The sequence below is a fragment of the Sordaria macrospora genome, chromosome 3 (assembly GCF_033870435.1).
Source record: "Sordaria macrospora chromosome 3, complete sequence".
NCBI classification, from domain to species: domain Eukaryota; kingdom Fungi; phylum Ascomycota; class Sordariomycetes; order Sordariales; family Sordariaceae; genus Sordaria; species Sordaria macrospora.
In genome coordinates, this window is record NC_089373.1 from 3,578,510 (window position 1) to 3,605,530 (window position 27,021).

Sequence of the window (27,021 nt, forward strand, 5' to 3'; positions counted from 1 at the left end):
ATGGTCCATCCTGATACCACGGCGTCCCTAGGTACCTTACCCTTTTACCGGCCATTCCCTTGCTCTTACCTGGTTTTTTTTTTTTTTTTTTTTTTTTTTTTTTTTTTTTGGTGTGGCTTTTCTTTTGGGGGGAAAGTCACGCTGGGATCACTGCCCCTTGTCCTGAGACGAGACGGGCATGCCCTGGTCCATCGTGAAATCCTGGCAAGCCCAAGGCCACTTTGGTTCTTAGCTGCTGCTAGCGCAGTGCTCGTGGCCTCCTCGTGCCTTGTCGATGGAATTGCCTTGTCGGAGTCTCCTTCTTCCCACTTGTGTGTGCCCAATGCCCCCTTGTCACTCCCGCCCGCCGTACACTTGACGGCACCAGAACTGGTCCACTGAACCCACTCTGCACTCACAGCCTGCAGTCTGCAGTGCTGCACCCACCGTAGGTACCTGGGTGCTCCACATCGCATGTGCTCCACCGCAGATGCCCTGGCTGGTTCGGTGCTTCCAGTGGTAGCATTCGAGCCCGGCATCCCATTGAGCAGCAAGCACTGGACACTGGATGGACCCGGTTCTGACCAGCTCTGACCAGTCGGCTGCTGTGGCCGACCATCCCTCTTTTATTTGAACCGACGCTTGCCCATCCCCGACAAGGCACGCCCATCCTCCTGTTACATCTACAAACTAACCCGCTCGCTGTTAGATGGCCGCAGGCTCGTCGTCGTCCCGCTCAACGTCCACAGCCAACTCTGATTTCTCACCAGTACAAGTAGTCGCATTGCAAGCAGGCAACCGAAGCACAGGTAGCACCGTCACCACCAGCAGTAAATCCAGGAGTGCCAGCGGCAGCAGCTCCAGCATTAGCACTATTAGCGGTAGCGCAAACACGGGCAGCGCACCAGCAACCTCAGGAACCGCTTCAAATACCACCTCCTCCCACTCCTCCTCCACCACCGTCTCCGCCAAAGACGGCAACACAATCGCAAAGTCGATTTCGAATTCTGTCCGCGATCCCGTTGCCAAGCCCACATTCCCGGCGGCTTCAGGCTCTCAACCCCGACAGCAGACGCACTTGAGCTCGCAATCTGTTAGCTCCCAGCGCACTGGTGGCATTTTCGCACTCGCCGCCGCCGCTCTCGACAAAACCTTGGCCGGTTTAACAGAACCTATAATCCGGCCACGTCAATCAAACGGTCGTCTTTCTACCGGCCCCGAGTCCACCGTTGGCGGTTCTTTGCTGCCCGGCCCGGACAATCTCTCCTTCTCCAGGCCCGCTTCCAAGTCTTCTCCCGAGGACGGAAAGCATTTGGCCTCCTCGCTAGTGCCCCGGGATCCCAATCCCCCTTCACAACCCTACAGCGAAACTGATCCGAACAGACCTCTGCCCTTACGCGTCGGCCGTGTTGATAACAAAATGCATCAAACTTCCTCGAGGCTCTTGCGCATGACGGATGACGACCGCCCGTTCACAAAGGTTAGCATTGCCTCGATAGAAGACGAAGCAGACAAAGTCCATGAGACGCTTGGCTTGCGCCAACAAAATAGTCTGCTGCCGCCGCTAACTCCGCATGCGCAGGATTTTAAAGATCTCTTTGCGACGCTGATCGTCTCCCTTCTTCCCCTCTCCGCCCATCGTGTTCGTCTGAGCAAGGTGGAACACACCTTTCTGTCTGAGGATGCCATCAACAACTTGGGCTCCCTCAAATTCTCGCAGTCGAACCGCATGCCGGACCCTAAGGACCCTTCGCGCATCGTGACGACCACGACCACAACAACCTTCTCAATGGCCAAGGACATGGCCCGTTCGATATGTCAGAGATTCCTCGAGGCCAGGTTCATCGAGTCTGCGGATGGCAGATACCAACAGGTATATAGCATGAAGGGGTCCGTATGGCAGCTAACACCCAAGGGTATCTCTATCTTGGATCGCTTCTGCTCCAGAAACGGCATTCAACAGAAGCAAGTCGCCGAGCTTATTGGAAACTCGTTGCCTCAGATGGTCATCTTGGAGCGCGATTCCCAATCTGACAAGGTGCTCACTGACCGCGCCCTCATTGAAGTCATCTTCCGCCGGTTTATTGGACCCAATGGCTTCAACATCAAGCAGAGCGTGAGCTCGGCGGACTCGGACTCCCTGAGTGACTACAGGGATGGTCTGACGGGTGTCAAGATGGCTGCGGAACGCAAGGTGAACGGCAGGACCTACCGAGACACGTTTACTGGAAAGGCTGCGACGGACTGGTTGATGGACTGTTCGACCGCAGTCGACCGCAGGGAAACGATCGAAATCGCCTCTCTTTTCGTCGAGTATGAGCTCATGGAGTCCGTTCAGCAAGACAAGGCCCACATGCAACAAAACCCCGGCCACCACCTATTCCAGCCAACGAAGCACGCTATCTACCAGGTTACAGCCAAGGGCAGGGACCTTGTCAATGGATCCTTGGTTCGCGGACGGCCTTCTGAGAGCGATGGCCACTCTGCCTCCCGCTCTGTTGGCATCGCGCGCGACTCCAACACGCAGCGCCTAGACAAGATCCTCAACGAAAATTCTTTGCGCCTGCTTTTCCGCGAGAACCTTCGTGAGACTCACTGCGAAGAGAACCTTGCCTTCTACATGGATACCGACGAGTTTGTCCGTCAATGCAGAGCAGCGATCGACCTTGCGCAACGAAGCCCCAACAGCGCGGCTTCCTTGGATGGAATCAAGGAGATCATGGCCCAGGCCTACGGCATCTACAATGCTTTCTTGGCTCCTGGTTCCCCATGCGAACTCAACATCGATCACCAGTTGCGTAACAACCTCGCGACACGTATGACCAAGGCGGTGGGCCAGGATGTTACCATGATTGATACGCTTCGAGAAGTCATGGCGCTTTTTGAGGATGCTCAGAACGCTGTTTTCAAGTTGATGGCTAGCGTAAGTTGAACTGATAACAAAAAGAGCCTCGTCAGAACCATCAGCTAATAAAGCCACAGGACTCGGTCCCCAAGTTCCTTCGCAACCCGAAGTACGAGCAGACGCTCAGAAACTATGACTTCGATTCGATCACGCCCAGTCATGGCCAGGGACGCATTGAGCGCAGCCAAAGCAGGTCGAACCGCCAGTGAAGTCCACATGCGTGTGACCGAGAATAGGGGACGACCAAATATCGACCCTGACCCAAGTCTTGGAATAAAATCCCGATTCCGAACACGTTCACCATCTTCCCTATGATCCGTGAAGCGGGCTTCATGACCTTGTGCATAAGGGTCTAGGATTCCCGTGTTACTTCACCTGTCCTGGTGGCTAAATATCTACTAATGTTGTTACCGTCTTTCCGGTTCACTTACTCTTCTTTGGAGACATACGGCGTTCAAAGGATAACTCGCGACATAGACGGGGAGAGAGCTGGTCACCTGCATATAGTCTTCATTTACTTTGTCATCTTGGAGAAGGGTTATGAACTGGTCTAGGGGGGTTCCTGACGGCAAAGGAAGGGTGGGCAAGGCAACGGACGGTTTGTTAGGGGAAAGGGAAGGGGTGATCAATTGCATCAAGTTCAAAGGCACCATTGCCCTCGGGGGCTGCACAATATTGCTCAGGCCAGGTGATAATCAACCCTTTACCATAAAATGGGCTTCAAAGCTGGGAAGCTGCGTGTACCAATCAGTGTGTGTGTGCAGAAGAAAGCTGGCAGGGCCAAGCTAAAGAAAGAGAAGGTATGAAGGCGAAGGTCACCAACAAGAGTTGTCTGTTGGCTGGGGAGAAGACGGACCGATAGTTGTGTAGATGGGCTCACTGATGGTGCTCGATCCTAATCCTTAGACTCGCAAAATTAAAATGAGTTGAACAGTTTACTGGACAGCATTTTATCTTGGAATTTCGTGTTCAATCGTCAGGAATGTGTCATGGTGGCAAGTAGATGGCTGTGGAATGGGTTGTGGCGGGGTTGTCCCTCGGACGCATTCTTGCGAGATCGTGAGCCGCCTCATGTTTTGATCCCCTTTGCTTAACAGTCGTAACTCATTGGATATTGTCCACTTTGTTTATTTTACCAGAACTTTGGAGCATGACATCTATTCAAGTCTAGACTGGGATGCAAGTACTGTTGTGTTGTTTACATATTCGAACCACATCCCTGGGGTGATTGGTACCCTTCAACGAAGTCCATAAAGATGCGAGACTTCTGCTCACTTGGAGGAGGCTGGCCCATCATCACTAGCAGCATATTCCAACACGAACAACCTCCAACCTCAGTCACTCCTTAGACAAACACACTCTTTCCAGTCACTCATTAATTCGCTTTTGGCGTTACTCACTTCATCCACAAGACTTTTTATCTTCTTTTCCTTTAGAAGAACAATAACCCCTTCTCAAGAACACATCAGACACTCCTTCTTTTCCAGACAACCGTCACACCTTCCTCAACACAAACCAAAATGCATCTCTCCACGCTCATCGTCACTTCCCTCACCGCAGCGGGCTCCGCCTCTGCTTTCCACTGGGGAACCAGCGCTCCTCCCGCGGGTTTCGGCGCCGCCGCCGCTGCTACCGACGCTGTCGCTCCTGCTCCTGCTGGCTTCTCCGGTCCTCCTCCTTCCGGTCCTCCTCCTTCCGGTCCTCCTCCTGCTCCTGCTCCCGGTGCTCCCGCCGGAGGAGCCAGACGTCCAGCACAGGCTGCTGCTGCTGCTATTGATGCTTCCGAGGAAGATGGTGTCGTTGCCGTGACCGACATTGCCGATGAGGGCGACGATGCCGATGCCGTCACCATCACTGCCGAAGACGAATCCGACTGTGAAGAGAAAGGAGAGGAATCTGATGATGAGGGTGATGGTGTCGCTCCAGTTGTTGCTTCCAGCACCACCATCGATTGCCCCATCCCCACGAACTTTATCTGGAATGGCGCGCCTATCGTGGTGACGGCTTCGACGGTTCTTACTCTTCCTTGCACGACAGATGCTGCTGGTGCTACTGTGAGTCTTTTTTTTTTTTTTTTTCTTCTTCTTCTCTTCCATTTATTCTTCTCTCTTCCATCCATCATATCACCTGCCCTCATCATTTATTCTTACAAGCAAATACTAACTAACCCCTCCTTTCATCGCTACCTAGGCTGCTCCCTTCCACCCACCCCCCGCTCGTCCTCCTCATGGCCCTCACGGCCCTTGATCTGCCTGGGTTGCTCCCACCTCCGGTTCCGCCGCCCCGGCCCCGAACTCGTTCTCTACGCCTTGCGACTCGTTCGTCACCCAGACCGCCGTGGCCACGGCTACTGCTACGGAAGTCGTCATCCCAGTCACTCACGCTGAGCCTACCTGGACCAAGGCCCTTGCTCAGCCTAGTGCTCCTGTGACTGCTGGTGCGGCTCGTGGCTATCCCGCCGCTGCCGCTATACTGGCGGTGTTTGCTGCGTTCTTGGGGTTTAACTAGGGGGAGTCTTTGGCTTTTGATTTGAATGGTGGATGGGTTGGTTGGTTGGTAGAAGACAGAACGGGACGGCCATACGCAAAGGGGGTGGTGCGAGTTGTGGATATTTTTTCACACACCGGCATTTGTAGGCGCTGATGATGTAACTTGACATATGCCCTCGAGATGATCCGACATTTTTTTTTTGGGGGGGGGGGGGAATTCTTTTCTTCTGGTAGTCACGGGCTTTTGCTTCTCTGTTTAGATTTGTATTTGAGACTGATTTCGTCCGGTTCTGGTGTTCCGATTGTTTGCATCTTGTGTTGTTTGTGATAGCTTCCATACTTTCCTGGTTTCTATAATTTTCATATCATCAAAGTACGGTCAAATACTCATTTGTTGCTTCGCTCGAGACCTAGGGTCAACATGTCCCGTCATTGTATATCTAATTGATACGTTTTGGTTATAACTACGGCGTATCTTACCTTGTATACACAGCCATTCATCTTACGCTTGTAAGGGGTTTAGGGCAATTTAGGAGATATCTCGTCTAGCAGACCAGGCGTAACGAGCAAGCAAACAAACCAGCATCAGAGTGTACGGCCTCTGATGCCAACCTAGCCTGAAAGTGTTATCCAACGCTTTGGTTCTGCTTTTCGGGATCTTGAGATCGCCGTTCTCTCTGTGTTTCTACTTCCAAACAATGTGCTCCACATATAGAGGTAGTAAGGAGCGTGAGAGCAGGTAGGACCGACATTTCAACTGGTAGCTGTTTCCCATTCACTCTCCATCGCTCCTTATACAGTAGTATACCCTCCAAGTGGCAGCAGGCGGGTCTGAGGAAGGAGCGACCAGACTCTCTACCTAGGACAAGTCCCATTGAGCACGCCGGGGGGACTTTGTTTTTTTTCCCTCCGAAAATGGCATGGCAAGCATTCTAAGTGGAAGCTGTGAGAGGGAATGAGCTAATAATGACGAGATATTCCTTCTCCACAACAAAAACACAACAAAACACAAAACAGAAACATTACTTGTTGGCAGCTCCGGAGGACATCACTTCGGCACCTGATTAACGCAAGAACTAACAAAGTCGACTAACAAAAACAGCCGGAGCGGCAGTTACCTTACCTGTGGTCTAGACTACCCGGTTGGTTGCTCGCATCGTCTGCCCGCTCACCCGGCAGTTGACACCAGTCCTTCCATCTCATCCCCATCACCATCACACTCTTTCCTCTACTTTCCCCAAGGCCTACAATACCGTCCAATAACCTGTACCTTCCTTCCAACACCACCAGCCAACGACCACTATGATCCTGGTCAAATAGCGCGGTTAGCAGTGCCGCTGCCAGTTAGTTGAACAAGCAGACGATTGTTCTATTTGTTGGCATCCCTTGTAGTCAAAAGTTCGTTCCTACTAGAGCCCTTACGGCTGGGAAATGTCCGTAATTCATACACTCACTCCATATAGCTATGCTAGAGACGTACTCGTTGTTCAGCATCTATATATGTAGACTCTGCTGGCGGTGGTGTGGAAAACCACACCCCGCGCCAATCCACTTTACATCTCCCACATCGAGCAGGTAGACTGAGATAGACGCGCCGCTACACCACATGCACACCCGACATCAAACTTGCCATCTGGCCTTCAATGTATCGTCCCTTCAAATCTCCTTACACCACCTCGCCAGCACATGGTTCAGTTTCACCGCCCCCGGAATCTCCTCCAGCGCCACATCAACCCTCCACATCTTGCCCTCCAGTCCACCTCCGCTCTGGCCCAGTGTCGCCCCTGCTCCCCTAGCATTCGCCCCACCACCGCCCAGTGAACCGGCAGCAGGCACGAGCAAACCCAACGTAACCAGCCTCTCCCACGCGATACCCGCGATGCCGCGGCCCCAGACCCGGGACCCACCACCGAGAGCGAGTAAGCCCGCGCTGGCGCTCTGCACGCGCACCCGGCTCATGAGCGACGTGTATTCGTCGTAGGCCATGGCGAAGTTGACCGTGTCGGTGTGGGCGACAATGTCGAGGCGGGCGGCGGCGATGAGCATGGAGATGTCGAGGTCGGAGAGGGAGGCGAGGAGGTGGAGCTTGGAGTCGGGGGGTTCGGTGGTGGTGAGGGTGTGGGAGGATGACGTTGGTGGTGCTGGAGGTATCCTTAGGGACGGACACGAGGGGGAGAGGGCTGATAGGGGGAGGATGCAAGAGGTTAGGAAAGCGGGGACGGATTTGGTGCTGTAGAAGTGAGATTCTAGGTGGTGCTGGAAGGAGGGGGTTTTGTAGAGGGCCTGCGGTTTGGAAGTCAGTACATATACTGGTCAAGATGATCGAAGAAGACAAAATCGGATGGATGGGCTTACCGTGACCTTCGCATTCCACCACTCTGTAAATTCATAATGGCCCTCCACCGCCTGATCGATTCCCTCCGTGTCCATATCCTCGTCATCAACCACCAACCCCTGCTTGCAAATATCCCAATAGGCAGGCAAGTTCTTGGGTAAGGACAGATACACATATCGATGACTAAACCGACTCTTGACTCGCTTCTCCAAACTCTCAACAACATCAATCCTCGTTGTCAGGCCCAGCACGGCAATGGGCGCCTTCCTAGCCTGGGCAATGTCAAACAAGTTATACAGCAATGTTTGTCTGGCATGTGTGGCGAAAAGATCGAACTCGTCAATTAAGAAGATGATTGACTTGGACGTCACGCCATCCTGTGGCGGTGCCATGCCGATTTCAGCAGGGTGAGACAAAAGCGCCAGCAAGGATGCCATTGTGTCGGCGTGGTTGTTGGTGGTCTTATTGATCAGCTCGTCCTCCACAGCCATCTCTTTGCCGAGCTGTCGCCAGATCTCTCGGAGCGCTAGTTTGTCGTCTGTGTGGATGAACCCGTTTAGCCGGACCACATGGAACTCATCCTTGTGCTGTGCGGACATGTCGGATATGATAGACTCGACCAGCTATAACCGCAACTCACTGTTAGATTGAGGCTCCGTGGATATTTTTGAGAGTTGAAAGGGAGGCACGCTGCTTACCGTTGTTTTCCCACTTCCTCGGGCACCAATAACCATCATCGAGTTACCTTCGCCCGCCACAATAGTCTGCTCGACCAATTGGCAAGTCTTCGCATAAGCCTCCTCTTGACCGCGCAGCTTGGTCCGCCGCCTACCCGTGCAGCGCTCGACGAGGACTCGTTGGAGGGACCGGAGATGCCGTTCAAAGTTCGGAATATCCGGCGCCTTCTCTTCGGGTAGTGCGACCTCGACCGCCGCCATCGTCCCTTCATCTTTGCGTCTCGCTGGCGCAGCTGCCAACGCAGGCTTCTCCTTGTCTTTTCCAAGTTCCAAGCATTCCTTGCAGTACCAGTCTCCCCTGGGAAGACGAGGGATGCCGTAGCACTTTTGGTGAACGGCCTTGTCGCAGCCATCGCAGAAGACGATCTGGTTGCCCTTTCTGGTATCTGGATTTGAGCAGATTACGCAGACCTCGTCGTCGCCGTCGCTCCCGTTTGCTTCCGAGTCCACCTCTTCATCGTCATCCTCTTCATCCACGGCCGCTGATTCAGGCTCCGCTTCGTCCTCATTCTCTCGAGCTGTGCGCTTCTTCTTCGTGGGCAGGTCCTCAAACGTCACTTCTTCAGTCAGTTTGCCTTCCCCTGCCTCCTCTTCATGCTCATCAACCTCCCCAGCAGACCTGCTAAATGCCACGGTCTTGCGCTCGTCCTGTCTCTTCTTTCGGGGACTCAATATCCCCTTCAGCTCCTGCTGTCGGCTGTTCTTCCCATGCTCGTAATCCAAGTTCGGCAGAAGCTGGTTATCGACGATGGTATTAGGCTCCTCTTCGGAATCGCTAATTTGCACTTTCTTCTTCTTCGACTTCGGTTGTCGTCGAGAGACTTTCGCTGGTGCAGTAGCAGCATCATCGGCCCCATTTTCCGTTGCGGCGTCCACAGCAATCTTATCAGCCTTCTTCGGTCGGCCGCGTTTCTTGGGTGTTGGTGGCTCTTTCGAATCAGCTGCTACCGCTTCTTTCTTCTTCTTCGTCTGTCGTCCGCCCTTGTTCTTTTCCGGCTGCTTCTCCGACGGCTGCTGCTGCCTCTCCTTGGCCGGTTGACGACGGTCCACCGCCGCCCCGTTAAGCTTCAATTCATCCTCCGAATCGTCGGGTACTTCGTAGATATCTGCAGCCTTTGACTTTGACTGCTTGCCTCCTCGTCGCTGTTTCGATACCTCCTGCCCCTCCTCCTCCACCACCTCCTCCCCATCACTATCAAGTACCTTGGCAGGAGGAGGTGATGGATTTCCCTTTCCAGCCGCCTTCGGACCGAGTTTGCTCCACGTTTCCTCAAATACCAACCTCTTAGGCGGTGCTTGTCGTTCAACGATAAATTTCTTCTTGGCACTGACGTTAGCGACAGGAGTCTGGGTCTGTTTTGCTGCTGCTGCTGATTTTGCCGCGCTGCGACGTGCCGATGTCCTAAGTCCTGCGGCTGCTGGTGTCGCTACAACTGGAGGCGTAGTAGGGAATCCCAGGGTGACGGGACTGCTAGCCGCGAAGGGGTCCAGGGCCGGGGCGGTTGGCGATGAGAACATGGTTTGTTGGTCGAAGATATTGCTCAGCCGCTGTCTTTTGGATTTGCTGATGGCACTGGCCATTCCCCCTCCTCCCGGTGTCGATGTTGGTGGTGCCCTGTTCTCATCGGTTGTCTCTTCATCTTGCAGACGGGATCGGGGTCGTTTCATCCCTGTTGTGGGAGTGTCGTTGCTTTTGGGAGGCATGGTGCCGGAGAAGAAAGGTCGATGCTTTGTTTATTTGCAGGTTTTTGGCTATGAGATTTGTGTATAACGGGGAGAAGCGTCAAGAGTTCTTTTGGGGCACTTGGGTTGCAGACAATTGTCTTGGTGACTGAAATGTTTGGATTCCAAATCGACATATGAGTGAGGTGAGGTTGAGAGTGAGTTGCAATGACGGTCAATAGGATTCCAGACGCGTCCCGCAGCACCAAGTCGGGATGCCAAGCGCGTTCCACTTTATTCACGGTGAGCTACTTGCGTCACTCGCACAGTGCTCGAAGAGGTACTTTACAGCCAATCGCAACCCACCACTTGTGGAAGTCGCTTCTTTCCTTTCAATGTTTCATATCCGAATTTGCTCCTTTGACCTTGGTTGGTATTTCACGTTGTACTGCACGTATAGGACATGTTTGTATAGCGGAAACGCTCTTCATTATCATACCCCTCTCGAGGGGATTCATTGCGTGTCCTATATATCAAGAAAATTGCCGTCCTGTGTGCCCATGGATGGAAGCCTCTATCCAGACCAATGCTCCCTCAAAAAAAAAAACGCCGGAAATGATACGACAGAAGGTTAGGAATAATGTCTAGACAATGATGCAATACAGGCTCATGCAAAAAAGGATCCAACGCACTGTCACCATTTTGGGACGAATTAAACGTGAATGCCAAAAGGAAAAATGAAAAACATGCTCATGGTTATCTCCTCCTCATCCGCAGCTTCTGCTCCCAGTACATATATGCATATCCTCGTCCACTGTCCTTTCATGTAAAGGAGAATCCCCCCACCCCCCCCCCCCCCCCCCCCAGCTGCTTTCAACTCACCCTCTACCTTTCATCATAGGTTGATAATGTCTACCTCCGAGAAGTCAGGTGGATTGCGACCATAGACTACACGCACTTTACTGTCAAGTGCAGTGCCCTCGTTGCTAATCCATATGTACTTGCTGAACTCCTTGGTCCTCTTGATTTCATCGTCGCTCACACCAAGGTCGTCACGAGGAATCCAGACAGTGGGGCGACGGGCTCGAAGCGCATAGTGCTGGAATGCCTTGCGTACAAGGACGTCGCGCTCCTCTGGTGTAAGATCCTCGATTTCGTCGTGATAGCCGCCGAACAACGCATCTCCTATCGCCCGTTGTGCTTCTATGTCCTTTTGACGACGCTCGTTGCGATAGACGGTGGCTGTCCGCAAGTTGTCGTCCGCCTTTCCAAACGCCGCTTGCCGAACCTGCCTGCCGCCTCGTGCCGCCCAACTACCGGCGTGGACGATACCCCTGACCGGGTTGAGCTTTCCAAATCGGGACAAGCTATCGGCTTCTGACTTCGTTCGCTTGTGCAAATTCCGAAGCTCGATATCTTTTTCGTCGCTCGCTCCAGGGGCTGACTGATTGAGCGCCGTAGCTTCGTCATCATCCCGAATGATGCCCAATCTTCGTTCCTGGGCGCGCTGAAAAGCCTCGTCGCGGATAACGGCCTCATCTTCAAATGTGATAGGGAGGTACCGAAGGAGGGGCCCGAAGGAACGGTTCAGCAAATACTGGTACAGAACGGTTAAGATAAGGGCAACGACCATGATAATGGCTTGAGGAACGCAGGCCACCTTATTATTTTCATCCACTGCCAGGAAGAAGAGACCAATAAGGCAGAGCTCCATGACATACAAACCGGTAAATGTCTGGTTAATAGCCCGTGGGTACAAAACACCACCGGTGTCGGTCCGGAACCGAGTAACGTAGAGCATGTTGTACCTGTGTGCACACCATAAGAGTGCAAAGGTGATAATGGCGAAAATCGAAATAAGAGGCGCCACGACGGAGTAGATCAGAGCGATGCAGGCAAAGTTGGTGTAAACTGGGAAGAATGACCCCCAAGTGACGCTTGGGAGTTGCGTATTGCGCGTCCATTTGGCTCGTGCAGTGTTGTCCACAATACGAGCGATAACGTACCACATGAACAACGTGCCGATCTGAAGAAGGGTTCCCGAACTGGTTGACAACGCCTGGAGAATCATGTAACTGAAAAAGTAGTTCGCGGCTTTGGGAAGGTTCTCCGCCAGAACTTCAGGGGTACTGGTAATATCAGCCGTAATGTTGGCGATCGTCTGAAACGTACTGGAAGTGATGGAAACGACGAGGAACACCTGTACGAAGAGAAAGGCAAAATAGTATGTCTGCACCGTCTCCGAGGTCTGAGAGCCAGTCTTTGCACCTTGGAAAGTTGCGAGCCAGTTAAGCGCCATCGGAACCAGAATCAGCAGGAGCGCAAGCACAGCCGCGGGTAAGACACCAGCCACGCCCTTGATAACGTTGTGCACCGTCTCGTTCTTGACAAGCCAATCGAGCCAGCTATACTTCTCCACAAGAGCATCAAGCTGTGCCAGCGACGCTGTCCATGCGACGGGGAAAGCCCACAGGAGGAGCATGCCAACTACCACGGCGAAGACGACCGCACTTCGCGCCCATTCGTGCCACCATTTGATAGCCATGTTGTCCCAGATGACATCGTTGGGCGATATTTCGACCGTGCGAGGGGCCATCTGCTTGGGGATATGGTAGGTAACTGATTGGCAAGCCATGTGCGCGGCAACTTGGTGGTTGAACTGGATAAAAGCGGAGTTCATAATTGGATACCGTTCGGGATGTTGCTGGTCCTCCTCGATTTCGAGGTTCAACTTTGCCAGCTCGGCCCGGCACCAATAGATAGTATCGACCTTCTTGTTCACAAAAGGCAAAGCCGGGAGGAAAGCAGGTGTCCAGTCGAAAAGCGCCAAGCGATGGTGAGGCCTGTCCTTAGCCGAAAGCCACTTTTCCCATTCGGCACCTTGCTCCTTTTCTGTTGCGTAATCTTTCGTAAACGCGGGAGGATACTCCACATCCTTGATATCGCTGTGGTAGAATGGGATAGCAGCCTTGAATTTCTGCCACTTTGTCCTCTCGACCTTCCAAGGGTAGTCATCGCGTTCGTATCCTTGGGGAACCGGAGACACGTAGCCACCCGAGGGAGGCTTCCAGAACTCATACCATCTGGTCTTCTCAGTGATGTACATATCGTTCAAGTTTGAGACTTTGCGAGTGGTATTGCCCATTGTTCGTGGATCTGACTCCTTCTGAACCGTCGAGGCTTGGGAGCCTTCAGAGAGGGTATGGGCGTGGCGAGCTTGAGATGCGTGCAACGGAGTCTCGGATGCAAATGACGGCTTAGGCTGTGCGTCGTCATCCCCTGGATGCAGTTTGGAGTCGTATTCGGAGCTTGTGGAGCTTGTTGGCGATGGTTGCACTCCATCTTTGACAAAGTCAAAGCCGCCTGTATTCTCCAACTCCCCTTCCACGTTCTGTTGAAGAGCTTTGGGCAGGACAAGGATGTTGTGCCCGGCTTCTCCAACAAAGCCAACTCCCTTCCTGAGTCCTCTTCCTAGGTTTTCGCCTACTTTAAAGAAACCGTTCCCGGCCCGCGGGCCGTGATGAGGCGACTCTTCGCTTTCGCCTTCATGGATGTCGTCCAGTCCCTTATCCTCTGGCTTCTCCCCTCCGTGAACGGCTGTCGCAACATCATGCGGCACCGACTCGTGGTCTCCTACACTTAAGCCTCCGTTGTCCTCGGCACGTCGTTTAGCCTCGTCATCCTCGGCCTTTGCACGGTGCTTTCGTTCCTTCTTAGATTCTGCCTTGACCTGGTGGGCTTTGCGGACCCTCTTCTCCTCCAAACTCCTTTGTTTCAGCTGTCTTCTCTTTGCCTCGCGGATCAGCTCTGTCTCAGCCTCCTCGAGCTGCTGATGAATAGCGTCACGCCGGTGAATTTTTTCGAGAAGTTTTGTAAAGTCTCGCGTCAGCCAGACATTTCTAATGCCTCCAGGAAAGACGTCAAATAATCCCCTCAAAGCGTCCTCGGTCAGCCACTTGTCGGGGATCGAGCTCACGAGGACAGTGTTTGCTGAGGCGCGCAATCTGTGCTCGGCACTGGTGAGATAATCTTGGCGGATTTTGACGTAAACGCGAAGTTCGGCGAAGAAGACACTGCAAACCCAGATAATAACAAGAAGGGCTAATATTAGATGAGCCCAACGTCGGCGGTAGTTTCCTGGACGAACATTGCCCCAGGCCAAGGTGTCCAAGCCCGTAGGGACGTCAGGGTCATCTGTATCCGTACTGTTGGTGTCAACAACCTGTTGGCCGATTCCACCAACGTAGTTGATAGGTATCAAGATGGGAATGACGATAAGGGCGATTGGGATGAACAAGACCAAGAGCGTCTGGAGGTATCGAAGGAAGAAATAGGCATCGAGACCGCATTTTTTGATGATTTCACGGTCGTCGTATCTGAGCACGGTGGACAGTAGGTTCCATGGACTGGCAGGTGGAGGTTCTGTCCTTTCACGTTCAGGAACTAGGTAGGTCTTGGGTTTACTGTGGCGCGATGATGTTAGTGGAAACCAGTGTAAGATGTGAGCTGGGCGGCGGTACATACAAGATCCTGGCTAGCTTATGTCGCAGGAGCAAGAACAGCCCCATCTGGACGCCAAAAACGACCAACGAAGTAGCCAAGGCAGTAAGGAAGGCCACAAGACTGATGCCCTCAACCTTTTTGACCGAGTCTGATGATCCATCGGTAGGCATTTGTTCGATGGGACGGCTTGTCGTTGTTGTAAGTACACTCGATGTCGTTGGGCTACTCGAAATGCTTGCTGACGATGTTATTGTCGATGCCAAGGCGGATGTTATAGTTGATAGTACAGATCCAGATATGGATGCTGTCGATACTGCGGTCGACACAGCCGTCGGCAGCGTCGAAAGAAGTGTAGAGGAAGCCATGATGGCTGGTGAAGTATGCTGGCCCCTAGAGGCGTCGGGGTTCGTGGTGGAATGATACCCGTGGTATGACTAGGTACCTTAGGTAGGGGGTACCCAGATGGGAATACTCGATCGGGAAAGGGCTGAGGAAGGTATATTAAGTTGGAAGCAATGGGTCGCAGACCGCTGTTTTCAGGCGAACCCGAAGCTAGAGCGACGGAATAACTAGGAGGACGTTGGAAGCGAAGGCATCGGCTGTCTTTTGTTGCCTATCCCCAACAAAGTCGTGGAGAAACCGAGATGACTATTCCTTGGCCAGGCACATGTACCCCTTTCCCAGCCAGTGGGATGGTGCAGGAGGAGTCGACGATCTTTGTGCGTTGTTTTTTGGTATCCCGGGGAGGACAATGGAAACAATGGCGGAAGGCGAGGTGGTTCCAAAGGTTGTGGGTGATGAATTAAGGACAAGGGGAAGAATAGTAGACCAGCCACGAAGGGTTGCAAAACTAGGTACCTTGGGCGGACAGATAGATGATTAGAGGAAGTAGCCCTATGATCAATCTGAGGGGCTTGGGATGAAAAGGTGAACCAGGAGAATGGGAAGTATGATCGACAGACAAGAAAAGTCAAGAAATCAGGAGTGAGGTCCGTCAAGCGAGACTGGAGGTGGTTTGGGATAGAAGGAAACCGAGGAAACGAAAAGTGTGGTAAAGTTATCGCTGAGGAACTTTGCCCTACCGTAGAGGTACCTAGCTAGTAGTCTAGAGCTCCATCGGCTGGCATCCAGTGACGCTATCAGTCCCCCATGACGGACCAAAAGGAGCCAAATGGATGGACGGTCTCCGGGACGCGCTTGCTTGATGGAGTACGGGGGTGGTCTTGAAGCTTTTTTCGTTGCGGGCCGTTCACCGGTTGGCTGACCTGTCGTTGCTCAGTTCATCCCATGGAAAGAAGTCTCTGAAGGCGACACACGATAGCGGCCAAGATGGGTCAAGATCGGGGTCGCCATGGAGCCAAACGGGACGGGTTCGAGTGGACCATGTGCAACAAATGTCTTGCTTCTGCTCTGATTGGGCCCGGCACCAAAAGTACCCTGGTGACGTCTGCGGCTGCCCTTCCCCAGTCTGCTGTCCCGTGGTGGCCAATCATGTTGCAGAATGGGTGCTCAACCCCATGCCCGGCGTCACTTGCAGCACGCCCCTGAATCCCCAATTGTTGATTGCGCGCCTGTGAATCCTGATTCCCTCATGTCGCTCGTTCCATTGTCTGGGCAGTGGCCGTTGGTTGACATGGTTGGTTGGCGACATGTCCCATTGTATCGAGAACAACAAAGCCGCAGACGCGCGCTTGACTGTTCAGTTCTTGCTAAAAACCATAACGGCTCGTCTCTCCCTGTGTCTATGAAACATCCTTGCGCAATCGAACCCCCCAACAACAACAACGAACGAGCCTGTTGTGGCTCTTCACACAGAATGGTCTTAGTGCCCCTGAACGACCAGGCGTGCATGGCCGTACAACGGCAACCGAGCTCAGAAAACCACTCAGCGGAGATTTGTGCGTCCCCTAATTTCCGCTGCAACTTGGCAAGCCCACCTTCCCTAGCACCCTCCTTTCTATTTACTTTACACGTAACACGACCGCTATCAGACAGGATACTATGTAGTCGTACTCGTGATGGGATGCGCGCGAAGGATCGATATAGACGGGCAAAACAAGTTGTGTCCTCCAACCTTTGTTGTTGAGATTCAATGGTCTTGTTCACGGAGGGTATGACGCAACAGTAGGTCGGGAAAAAAAGCTTGGCAATGCGCCTGCATAATGCTTCAATCCACGCACACAAGAAAGGCTTGAAACACACTGCAGCACAGTGCAAATATTGCAACTGCATCGTGATATTCTGACCAGTCGCACCGTGGCAGAGTTTACGTCTCATGCCCTACGGGAGGCGGAAGTAGACGTTAAAAATAACAACCGTGGCAGAGGCACGGCCGGCAGTCAGTGCCAAGCACCGCGTCCTTGCATTCATCCATGGGAAAGAAACCGACAGATTTCGGAATAGTGAGCCTGGAGAGAATGGGTCGAGTCCACGTGCAGAGGGCAATGGAGACTCGTCGGCGACATGTCGTAGGAGGCCTCTGTTTATCAGATCCAGATCAAAGCCAGTTTCGCAACTGCATGGCAGACAGACTGGGCGTAAGTACGTGTACCTTATTGGGGGTAAGTGCACGAACCACCTTTCAGGTTGTGCGCAGGCTTTCTGAGCTCTTCCACTTGAAGCCCGGGCAAACATGGCGGTAACAAATTCGAGTGGACAATCTATGAAGGGTATATGAAACAAGGGACTTAAATATACACATATTGAATTTTACACAGAGCAGCGTTGTTGCGGCTTCTCTCCACTGTACCTAGTGTAGATGTAGCTACCGGCGCCATCGAGGCTTTTCCATTTCTCGGAGAATCGGGGTTATGATGTCGGTGCCACTGAGCTGCTCGGGCTTTGGCGTGCGCCGCAGGGAGCAACATTTCTCCCGCAGACAACCCACACAAACGAAACACCAAAACGGGAAGCCAGCAACCGTCTGGCACAACAACACCGGATCATGTTCAAAACCCACGCCATGATATGCCGGGCTTCGCATACAGAAAAACAACAATATAGTCTATTCTCGGTCCCCTCTAGGCCTCCATGAATCAGGTTGTGACCAAGCCATTCGCCAGGGGTGTTCTCTCAAAGTTGCGTTACCCGCCGAGATACTAAAAGACACCCAAGATTTCCCCGAGATGGGAATGAGTATCCCCGATATCGCACCGATAGTCTGTCATTGCTTTGGGCAAACAGCTCAGACACAAACCACATCTCCTTCATGAGCCTCATAAACACTGATTGATCGAAAATAGTCCAAAACATGTGTGATATCTAGCAAGCCAAACTGGCACAATGTTGACATCGCCATCCCGGACAAACGTATTTCCCCAGCACAGCGTCAACTGTGGTCGAGTACCATTTTACACCAACGAACACTTCCCGTAAAGAACGGCCTGGAAGATCGCGGCAATTCCCCCGCACTTTCGGGGGACCTCCTCCCCCAGGTTTCCCAACGTTCCGCCGCACCGACCCCACACCCCAACTCCGCCTTGGAGTTTCAATAATTACTATTCTTCTTCCTTACTGAACAACCGGCCACGAACATCCAATTGTTACGGGGCTAGTTCCGGGGGGTGGTAGAAAGAAAAGGGAACAGTCGATGGCGCCTCAGCGTGTATGGTTTTCCCGCGTTCTCTTATCCTTTATCCTGGACCCCACCTCTTCGGTTTACATCTCACCTCCCAATACCCGGGTCACATGTGTGTGATTTATATGAGCCAGCAGGTCAATAATGGATAGCGTCCTAGTTTTAGCTCCCGAGCTGGTGGGAAACTATAATATAGCTTCATCCTCCTTCTTTGTATCTGTGATCTGAACTCTCAATCTTCATCTTTGGATATTGACCTACACTTTGTGATTATCACTATCACAAAGGGTTTATCAACCGGCATATCACCATGGCCGACTTCCGGGATCTCCGTATTGCCATCATCGGCGCAGGTAAGCCCACCAAGAGTGGCTTCTTCTCGCAGATTACCGAGTACCTAGTTGCTAACGCAGAGGATCACACAGGAATGGGAGGGTTGGGCACTGCCCTTGCCTTTGCCAAAAAGGGGTTCAAGAACATCAATGTCTACGAGACAGCGTCGAACCTGGGCTTCGTTGGTGCCGGTATCCAGATGCCTCCCAACGTCGTCAGGGTACTGGACCGTCTAGGCTGCTGGGAAGAGATTGAGAAGGAGGCCACAGATGTCAAGGAGACGAGCATCAGGCGTAAGAGCACAACCCCTTCCAATCCCGGAGAACAAGGAAACTAACCAAGGCATTTCCAAACCAACAGAAGGAAGCACAGACAAAGAGCTCGCCCACGTCTACATGCCCGACATGCGCGAGAAGTACGGGTTCCCGCACTGCACCGGCCACCGCTCCTCTCTCGCCGGCGGTCTCTACAACGGCTGCTTGAAGGAGCCTGCCATCAAGTTTAACTTCGGCACCTCGCTCGTCAAGGTCCTCTCCTGGGCACCCAAGCCGCGTATCCTGCTCAAGTCGCGCACCCAGGAGGATTCCTTTGAAGTCGAGGCCGACATCCTGCTCGCCTCGGACGGCATCAAGTCCATCACGCGCACGCAGATGCTCTCCGAGCTCGGTCTCACGTCCGAGGAGGAGGACACGGGCCAGGCCGCGTATCGAATCATGCTGCACCGCGACCAGATGAGGGACGACCCGGAGATGCTGGCCCTGCTGGACTGCGACACGGTGGTCCGCTGGATCGGCGAGCGGAGACACATCATCGCCTACCCCGTGTCGGGACACAACATCTACAACCTGTCGACGGCGCACCCGGACACCAACTTCGCGGGCGCCACCAACGCAACGTACACGACGCGCGGCGAAAAGAAGGCCATGTTCGAGGTGTTTGGCACCTTCTGCCCGCTCGTGCAGCGCATGCTCGACCTGGTGCCCGAGGGCGAGGTGTGCGAGTGGAAGCTGCGCATCCACAAGACGCTTCCCACGTGGGTGCACGGGTCCGCCGCGCTGCTGGGCGACGCCTGCCACGCTACCCTGCCGCATCTCAGCCAGGGCGCCGCCATGGCCATCGAGGACGGAGCGGTGCTGGCCGAGTGCGTGAGCAGGATTCCTGCTGATAAGCTGGATGATCCCGAGACGGTCACCAAGACGCTCAAGGTGTTTGAGATGCTGCGCAAGCCGTATACGTCGACCTTGGTCGACTTGGCGTCGCACTCGGGCCGTGTGCTACATCTCGGTGAGGGCAAGGCGAAGGAGGAGCGTGATCGGCTGTTCCGTGAAAACGGCAAGTCCGGTGTAGTACCGGATAAGTGGGCAAGCCCTGATGTGCAGAAGATGATTTATTCGCATGACTGTGTGAAGGAGGTGACTGAGAAGTTTGATGAGGTCTTTGCAAGCATTGCATGAATGGGTATGAGGAAGGATGTATGATGATGGTACTGTACTTTGTTGACGGTATGATGTGTAGCGCGGCGTAGAATGGCGTTTGGAGTTGAAGCTTTACGACTTTACCTACTGTCTCATGAATCCCAGTCCGCAAAAGTCGTTATTTGTTTCCAGCCACGCATGTTTCATGATAAACTTGCACCTTCACTAGTGCAAGAGCAGCAGAATTCCTGCAACCTACTCCTCCATTCAGCTTTGTCTGTTCCTATAAACAAAAATCACGCATTGGAGACGACTGGTGATAGACTGTGATGAATCATGTCAACCAAATTCAAAACACGCGGATGCAAAAAGAACCGCCTGTTAAGGCAAGAAAGAAAGCTGGTTTACTGGTATAGGAAGAGAAGAAAAAGCTAACATTAATCGAAAAGTAAAACAAGCTAAAAGCAACTGTGTGTAACCAGATTCCCCCTTGCGCCTCCCAAATGCGTGAATCGACCAAAGCTTGGTCCCTTCCAAAGAAACCTCTCTGAAGTTTCATATGCCCGATGTGTAACTACCGTCTCCCCAATCAGAGCAAAACGGTCATTGGTGCTGCCCATCGCGTCGCGGCCAAGGCAACAAACATCCATCCTATCCTGCCCCGAATTCCTTCCCTTCGCGCATCATGTCGATGCCATTATTCTGTTGTTGTAAATTCGTTTCTGACATTGGTCCCGTTACGGTAATACTCGGTTCGTATGCGGAATGGGTTTGGTTTAGAAGATAGCATCCAAGCAGCAGCAGACGGCGCAAGTACCCAGAATTGCCAAGCAAATGTTCTGTGAGGGAAAAAAAAAAAAAGGCCAAAGTTAGCAACAGTGATTCATAGCAGATACAATTTACCCCCGCAGGAGAGAACTCACATCAGAGTTGCTCTTCCGCTCTTCCGGCTGCTGGTAGTACCCTTGCGGCGGGGGTCCCTGCTGATAATACGCTCCCGGTGGAGGTTGCTGTTGCTGATAGTAGCCCATCTGTGGCCCCTGCTGGTACGGTCCTGGCTGTTGTCCGTATTGGCCTGGAGGCGGGTAGTTGGGATCCTGAGGAGGATAATAGCCGCCTTGGGGCTGGCCGTAGGGAGTACCGCCCTGCGGCGGGGGAGCGCCGTAGCCGGCGTAGGCAGCCTGGGGAGGCTGAGGCTGGTTGTATGGGGGTGGATCTTGCTTGCCGTAGTCCATGTTGTCTGAGATCTTTGGGAATTCGAGAGTGTGTGTGACGAAAGGTGATGTTGTGGGGTTGAAAGTTGGACACACAGCAGTCGACTGTCTACAATGCGACGGGTTTCTTGATGATGGTCTGACCCTCGATGTCGTTCGTTCGTTCGCTGGGCGCGCGGGGAAGGATCGAGATCGTTGGTCGATCTTCAGCCGGTATCTGAGTACAGTCTGGTGGATATGGCTGAGACAACACAAGATGCCCAAGAGTCACTAGCCGTTTCCGTATGCGAATTTAGGTATGCTTGAAAGAAAAGAGGGGTGGAAATGGAGGGAGTGAGGTGAGGTGGATTTTGGTTGCGGGATGGACGGGGTTAAAAAGCAGACGGAAACGACGGGGAGGCTTTGTTTCCGAGGCGCAGCGGTGGTCGCGTGGCAAGCTGCAGTGTTAAGAAGCTGCTAGTGGGATGGAAGGAAACGTGCAGGATGACTGACCCGTATGCGGGAATTGATTACATTGCACTAACGGCCGGGTATCTCTTACAATCACTTGCCCCTCCCGTCTGGGCCCAACGACGACGGTAACGGAACCCTTCTCGAACCACATCGACATCGACATCCCGCTATAACACCCATATTACACATCGAGTTGGTCAAATCCATTGTCAATAAAATGAGACATGGCTTGAAACGGCAAGAGAAGTGTCCTCTTGCTGGTCGTCAAGGCTAGAAAAGGGGGCATATCAAGTGGAAATTAGATAGCGATTTAATGAAGCGTTGCCAAGTCCGGCAATTCGAGGGGGTGGGATTCAACGATATCTTCCCTGTGGATCTGTGCAGCTTTCGACGTGTTCCATCGTTTCCTATAAAGTTCTTCGGCCTCCAGCATTCGTTCTTGTATCATGATGATTGGCACTTCACTTAAGTCGTTGGGTCATCAAACTGTCTGTGTATCATCGGTTGGTTGTCATTTTCCCCAAACATTGAAAGGCTTACGTGGAAAGCTGCGCCACTGCGGTTTCGGTTTGCTCCCTTGATGAAGATCCAACATTCCGTGCCGCTATTCGTTGGCTAATATGTGATGCGTGTTGTCAAGACGAAGAGTTGAAGTATACATAGGCTTTTACGGCTAGACGACTCTCTGTCCATGGGAAGATTCCATATCATCTCATCCGGCTGCCTTGATAGAGGCTAGGATATGGGTTCGTACAAAAAATGTAGTTTACGGGTGACATCTGAGCCCACGTCTGCGCCATTCCTGTTCGGATCTTATGTCCTTTTGCTCCGGGTATTGAGGGTGCGCTACTAACAACGTGCCACAGTAAAGACTCACATGGGTGTTAGTGGATCTAGGGAATCCACTGGATCTCGGTATACCTCCATCGTGAGATTCACCAATGGGCCTTGGCATTTTCAACCACGCATGCTCTTTTCAGTTTTCACCAATATCAATTTCGACACTCACTCACTCACTTCTCAATTTCTCATCCACAGCAAAAGGAACTGAGCGACCGCTTCATAATCTGCCTGCAACCTCAACCTGGCCTCTCATTTCGCTCTTGGGAGTTGAGAGCTATAGCCAGCACGGTACCAACCGAAAGTTATCGGCAGCCACGTATCAACTATACCTCATCGGCCTTCTTCACCACGGCGAGAGACAATTATAAATACAAGATGACGTCCACCAATCCGCCAACAGAGCCTCAAGCAACAGCTTCCTCCGATGGCCTCCTCGACTTCCCCGCCGCCTCAGCCGTCAAACTCGAACCGCATCTTCCACCAGTTACCAGCACCAGCACCAGCACCAACACCAGCACCAACACCAACACCAACGCAAAGAAGCCCTTCGTAACCCTAACCTTCGCCACATCCCTCGACTCCTCCCTCTCCCTCGCCCCAGGAGTCCGCACCACCCTTTCCGGCCCGCAATCCAAAGCCATGACGCATTACCTACGCTCTCGCCACGCCGCCATCCTGGTGGGCGTCGGAACAGCCGTGGCTGATGATCCGGGGTTGAACTGCAAGATACTGTCTCCTTTTGTTGCGGAAGCAGGAGTTAGGGAGCAGCATCCCAACCAGCCTCGACCCATCATCCTTGACCCTTCTGCGCGGTGGGAAGTTAATGAGCAGAGTAAGGTTATCCAGCTTGCTAGACTGGGACAGGGGTTGGGGCCGTTTATATTTGTGGCGAAAGAGGTGAGCAGTGTGTCGGAAGAGAGGAGGGCGGTTGTGGAGAGTGTTGGGGGGAAGTTTGTGCATGTCAAGAGTGTTGAGGGTGAGGGATTCGCATGGGCAGACGTGTTGCGGGCGATCAAGAAAGAAGGGTTGGATAGTGTGATGATTGAGGGGGGGGGAAGTGTGATTAACTCGTTGCTGACTCTGGAGCAGGGAGGAGAGCAAGAGTTGGTGGACTCGGTGATTGTTACGATTGCACCGACGTGGTTGGGGGCTGGAGGTGTGCTGGTTTGTCCGCCGAGGGTGATAGGGAAGGATGGACAGCCGGCGCCGCCGGTGAGGCTTAGGGATGTGTCGTGGCATCCGTTGGGAGAGGATGTAGTGTTGTGTGGTAAGATTCTGAGGTAGAGTTTGGGCGGCGGAATTTGAAGCCACAATAAGCCAAATCAAGAGTGTGCACAACATGTATCATATTTGTTGATTTGCTGAATCAGTTCTCCGAAAAACACCTTGCTCTTGTTCATATCAGATGGACATTCAGACTTGTAACTGATCTTTGACCATCCATATTAGTATATATTTGACGATAGCCAAGTAAAGTCTATGATGACCAGAGACACAATTACCAACGTAACCTGCCCGACATTCATCCGAGGCACCAAATTCATTCTTTCCTGTCCATCGCTTCCGCGCAAGCTCCAATGCGCCGCTACTCATTCCTATCGCGCTTCGGTTGCTCAGGATGACTTCTTCAATCCAAACAGATTTCTCTTCTTCTTTTCCTTTACTGGCTTCTCTGGCTTCCCAGCTGGCGGAGCTGGAGGCCTTGCGCTACTGCCACCAGCATGCGGAGGAGCCGCGCCGCTGTTGATTGTCATCGCACCCATTGCCTGCGTTGGAGGGTGTGCCGATCCAGCTGCAGGAGGTGCGGCGGGCCGCTGCATAGGCTGTGGTGGAGGCTTCGGCTTAGCATAAAAGTGCTCAGGGACCTTGGGTTGCGGCCGATCCATCGGCAGGCCGAGTCTCCTCCTATCCATCGAAAGGTCCTCCAGCTGTCTTAAGTAGAGTTGTGGCGTGAGCATGTGGCTGGATACAAGATAAATGTCGCGGTTTCGCTTCTCCGATTCTTCGTAGCATATCCGCGCCTCCGAGTAGGTTGCACCGCCGGCCATGAACACGATAACCCTCTGTCGATTCTCGACCTGTCGGCGATTGGCTGATGCCCACCTCGGTGCGGCCGAGCGAAGCGATTGTCCAGGTGCCATGGCAGTGTCGGCAGCCCCACCATCCGCTGGGGGCCGTGTAAAGGGGAAAGTTGCTGGGTCGAGAATGTTGTTGAACAGATCCTCAAGCATGTGCTTAACAGCAGGCTCGAACCGAGACAGAAAATTGTCTTCGTCCCCTGGGTTCTTGACTGGGGTTCGCGGGAAAAGCGGAGGATGCGGTTTCCGTTCTTCCTTCAGCTTCCGCGTAGGCCGGGCACCCAACTGCTGCAGATTGGTGATTTTGATCTTTTCATTTGGCTGCAAGGCCGCATGGCTAAGCAGCCTGTCGATGTCCTCGGTGATAACTCCGTCGCGATATAGCACGTAGATAGCAATTAGCCGTAACCGTTCCACCCAGGTAATAGCTTCATCATCCAAAAGCCGGACCATCTGTTCCAGGATGCTTTTGGGCTTCTTGTAATCCTCATCAAGACCGGTAGCGAGTGTCTGTTCGACCGAAGCAACGTCGGGCAACTTGCGACGCTGGAAGATGTTCATGGACTCCTGAGCCATGGTGAGGTGAAGCGAATAGGCCTCTTTCATTTCCTGGAACTGTGGCAGGCCAGCCAACATGTCCCTGATTGCATTCAAACTCGTCGTATCCTGGGTTTGGTTGGTGAAGTTGGGGTTCTGCTTGATGAAGTTTTGGAAGTCGCTCATGAGCTTTTCAATCGTGTCCTTCATGTGCCGATGCCGATTCTCCACCCACACCTTGTCTTTATCAGACAATTCCATGTCTTTCTCCTCGGCCTCTGGCGTGCCCTCGTTGACAGTCATATGGAAGGTCACTTTGTCGCCTTCCTTGATGGGGAGGAGGTCGTGCGCCATCGCCTGGTACGTGAACTCGTGAACCAATGGTGCCATCAAGTCCATCGACCTGTCCGCAATCAGTAGGTAACCTTGTGGCCGTGTCGTTGGCGGCGGGAAGTCGCCCTTGAACTGTTTGTAAGCATCAAGCTCGTCTTGTACGAGCGAGGCAAGGCGTCCACATAGTGCGCTCGCACGGTATTCGTTGTTCCTGGGTGCGAAGAACCTGATCTTTGGATACTCGCCCAATGTTATGCATACGGCGGCAATCTGTGACAGCTTTAGTCCACGGCACGATAGCCAGGGGCGCTCCGGATTTCCTATGCTATACCTTTTGAGCAAGAGCGTCCAAATGCGGCATTGCAACGGCCTCGCAGCTCGGGTTATATAGTATGGGGAAGCTATATGGGTCCTTAAAAGACACCAGATGTGACTCGCGAGGGAAGAAGTCAATCAATAGCGGTCGCGAATCTTTACGCAGGTCTTGGTCAGCGAATACCCCTTGACGTCGTCCCATCACTAGATATAGTACCTATTTTCTGAGGAGCAGTGGCTAGTCGTGCCCTCAGCTCCCTCCCAAGAATGCCTGTCCATAGCACGGTAGAGTTGCGGTAGCGGCCCTTGGCCAAATCAAGGATGAGGCATTCGACGATATGCGGACGGGGCGACAAGATGTAGATAGCATCCATGCCCGAATTCTCGTCTCTCGGTTCCTCGATTTGTTGGATATTGGCGATATTGACATTGAGAATGTCATCTTCTTTGACGGAATTGTCGATAATCTTTTTGGAGACGTCGTCGACTATTAGGATCCTCCACTATAGTCCACGGTTGCATCAGTATGGGATCCTGTCGACGGCGGTGGAAGGACGGTATGGGGTTGTGCTCACGTCGCGCTGGACAACCTGTTTGATGGCATTGATGATAGCTGTATGGCAGAGATGTTAGCAGCTGTTCTCTATGCCAGCTCTTGTGGACTACGGGAACTGTCGCATACCATCATGATGCTCCTTTACTATGGAGGCTGCTTGGTCCATAGCTGCTGAAGGGAGTTGGAATGTTCTGGTTAGGGCAGAGCCGGCTCTTGCCTTTGTTTACAGTCGAAAGTCCTCGGAGGATTGAGGAGCAGAATGGGTTTGGCGTGATTGTCGGAGTCGCGGGAACGTAAAGGCAAGACCATCTAGATGTGACGACTCGACGACGAGGGGGATGGCGATGCGCGGCGGCGGCGGCGGTCTGTGACAAGGTGAGGCTGTTGTTGTTGGCTGTTCTTTGCAAAGAGACGGATCCGGAGACAGGGAGAGAAAGCGGGACGGAAGAAGGTCAGAATGTTTCCATAAACTCGCTATGTGTTTTATTTCGTATTAATTTCGTTTGTATGGGGGAGAAGTGCTCATCATTCCCCAGCGAGCCGCGAGGTTCGAAACAGCCGACACGGTTCCAGGTTGAAGGAGGTCCGTCTCGCGGTGTAGCATTGCGGGTCGGGCAGGTACCTCCATAACTGGCGGGGACCATTGTCATCGGTGCAGGGGTCCGTCTAGGGAACACCGCCCGTGGTTCTGTGGTGCGCTAGGGCCTCTTTGACAAAACAACTCCCTTCGAGCTCAGGAGGGGTCTTTGTCCATCTT

General features: G+C 52.9%; 8 protein-coding genes across 8 annotated transcripts; 4 read left to right on the top strand and 4 right to left on the bottom strand.

The window, feature by feature from the left end:
* The first annotated feature begins 413 nt into the window (after positions 1 to 413).
* On the top strand, positions 414 to 3,818 carry SMAC4_00901 (uncharacterized protein). Its single transcript, XM_066089511.1, has 2 exons — positions 414 to 2,902; positions 2,962 to 3,818. The coding sequence occupies exons 1-2, from the start codon at positions 689 to 691 to the stop codon at positions 3,091 to 3,093; spliced, it is 2,346 nt and encodes a 781-aa protein (XP_065946550.1). The 5' UTR covers positions 414 to 688; the 3' UTR covers positions 3,094 to 3,818.
* Positions 3,819 to 4,404: 586 nt separating this feature from the next.
* On the top strand, positions 4,405 to 5,131 carry SMAC4_00902 (uncharacterized protein; the record flags this gene model as incomplete). Its single annotated transcript, XM_066089512.1, has 2 exons — positions 4,405 to 4,938; positions 5,075 to 5,131. The coding sequence occupies 2 exons, from the start codon at positions 4,405 to 4,407 to the stop codon at positions 5,129 to 5,131; spliced, it is 591 nt and encodes a 196-aa protein (XP_065946551.1).
* Positions 5,132 to 6,761: 1,630 nt separating this feature from the next.
* Positions 6,762 to 10,369, bottom strand: SMAC4_00903 (uncharacterized protein). The gene is made up of 3 exons (XM_003349965.2): positions 8,407 to 10,369; positions 7,729 to 8,331; positions 6,762 to 7,656 (listed from the first exon to the last, which is right to left on the bottom strand). Exons 1-3 carry the CDS (start codon positions 10,147 to 10,149, stop codon positions 7,030 to 7,032), a joined length of 2,973 nt encoding a protein of 990 aa, XP_003350013.1. The 5' UTR covers positions 10,150 to 10,369; the 3' UTR covers positions 6,762 to 7,029.
* A 633-nt stretch (positions 10,370 to 11,002) lies between these two features.
* On the bottom strand, positions 11,003 to 14,975 carry SMAC4_00904 (uncharacterized protein; the record flags this gene model as incomplete). Its single annotated transcript, XM_003349966.2, has 2 exons — positions 11,003 to 14,570; positions 14,632 to 14,975. 2 exons carry the CDS (start codon positions 14,973 to 14,975, stop codon positions 11,003 to 11,005), a joined length of 3,912 nt encoding a protein of 1,303 aa, XP_003350014.2.
* Positions 14,976 to 18,297: 3,322 nt separating this feature from the next.
* Positions 18,298 to 19,974, top strand: SMAC4_00905 (uncharacterized protein; the record flags this gene model as incomplete). The annotated part of the gene is made up of 3 exons (XM_066089513.1): positions 18,298 to 18,540; positions 18,613 to 18,813; positions 18,881 to 19,974. Exons 1-3 carry the CDS (start codon positions 18,498 to 18,500, stop codon positions 19,972 to 19,974), a joined length of 1,338 nt encoding a protein of 445 aa, XP_065946552.1. The 5' UTR covers positions 18,298 to 18,497.
* Positions 19,975 to 20,312: 338 nt separating this feature from the next.
* On the bottom strand, positions 20,313 to 21,570 carry SMAC4_00906 (uncharacterized protein). The gene is made up of 2 exons (XM_003349968.2): positions 20,859 to 21,570; positions 20,313 to 20,774 (listed from the first exon to the last, which is right to left on the bottom strand). Exons 1-2 carry the CDS (start codon positions 21,168 to 21,170, stop codon positions 20,712 to 20,714), a joined length of 375 nt encoding a protein of 124 aa, XP_003350016.2. The 5' UTR covers positions 21,171 to 21,570; the 3' UTR covers positions 20,313 to 20,711.
* Positions 21,571 to 22,820: 1,250 nt separating this feature from the next.
* SMAC4_00907 (uncharacterized protein) lies at positions 22,821 to 23,729 on the top strand (the record flags this gene model as incomplete). The annotated part of the gene is made up of 1 exon (XM_003349969.1): positions 22,821 to 23,729. One exon carries the CDS (start codon positions 22,821 to 22,823, stop codon positions 23,727 to 23,729), a length of 909 nt encoding a protein of 302 aa, XP_003350017.1.
* A 212-nt stretch (positions 23,730 to 23,941) lies between these two features.
* Positions 23,942 to 26,798, bottom strand: SMAC4_00908 (uncharacterized protein). Its single transcript, XM_003349970.2, has 5 exons — positions 26,391 to 26,798; positions 26,284 to 26,321; positions 25,926 to 26,211; positions 25,725 to 25,864; positions 23,942 to 25,663 (listed from the first exon to the last, which is right to left on the bottom strand). Exons 1-5 carry the CDS (start codon positions 26,428 to 26,430, stop codon positions 24,059 to 24,061), a joined length of 2,109 nt encoding a protein of 702 aa, XP_003350018.1. The 5' UTR covers positions 26,431 to 26,798; the 3' UTR covers positions 23,942 to 24,058.
* Between the last annotated feature and the right edge of the window lie 223 nt (positions 26,799 to 27,021).

Coding starts and splice junctions, on each gene's coding strand:
- SMAC4_00901 (XM_066089511.1), top strand. CDS start 689: ATGGCCGCAGGCTCGTCGTCGTCCCGCTCAACGTCCACAGCCAACTCT. Junction 2,903..2,961: donor TTTTCAAGTTGATGGCTAGC/GTAAGTTGAACT, acceptor ATAAAGCCACAG/GACTCGGTCCCCAAGTTCCT.
- SMAC4_00903 (XM_003349965.2), bottom strand. CDS start 10,149: ATGCCTCCCAAAAGCAACGACACTCCCACAACAGGGATGAAACGACCC. Junction 8,332..8,406: donor GAGGAAGTGGGAAAACAACG/GTAAGCAGCGTG, acceptor TTGCGGTTATAG/CTGGTCGAGTCTATCATATC. Junction 7,657..7,728: donor GGTGGAATGCGAAGGTCACG/GTAAGCCCATCC, acceptor TCCAAACCGCAG/GCCCTCTACAAAACCCCCTC.
- SMAC4_00906 (XM_003349968.2), bottom strand. CDS start 21,170: ATGGACTACGGCAAGCAAGATCCACCCCCATACAACCAGCCTCAGCCT. Junction 20,775..20,858: donor AGCGGAAGAGCAACTCTGAT/GTGAGTTCTCTC, acceptor TTTCCCTCACAG/AACATTTGCTTGGCAATTCT.
- SMAC4_00908 (XM_003349970.2), bottom strand. CDS start 26,430: ATGGACCAAGCAGCCTCCATAGTAAAGGAGCATCATGATG. Junction 26,212..26,283: donor AACAGGTTGTCCAGCGCGAC/GTGAGCACAACC, acceptor CGTGGACTATAG/TGGAGGATCCTAATAGTCGA. Junction 25,664..25,724: donor TGGACGCTCTTGCTCAAAAG/GTATAGCATAGG, acceptor AAGCTGTCACAG/ATTGCCGCCGTATGCATAAC.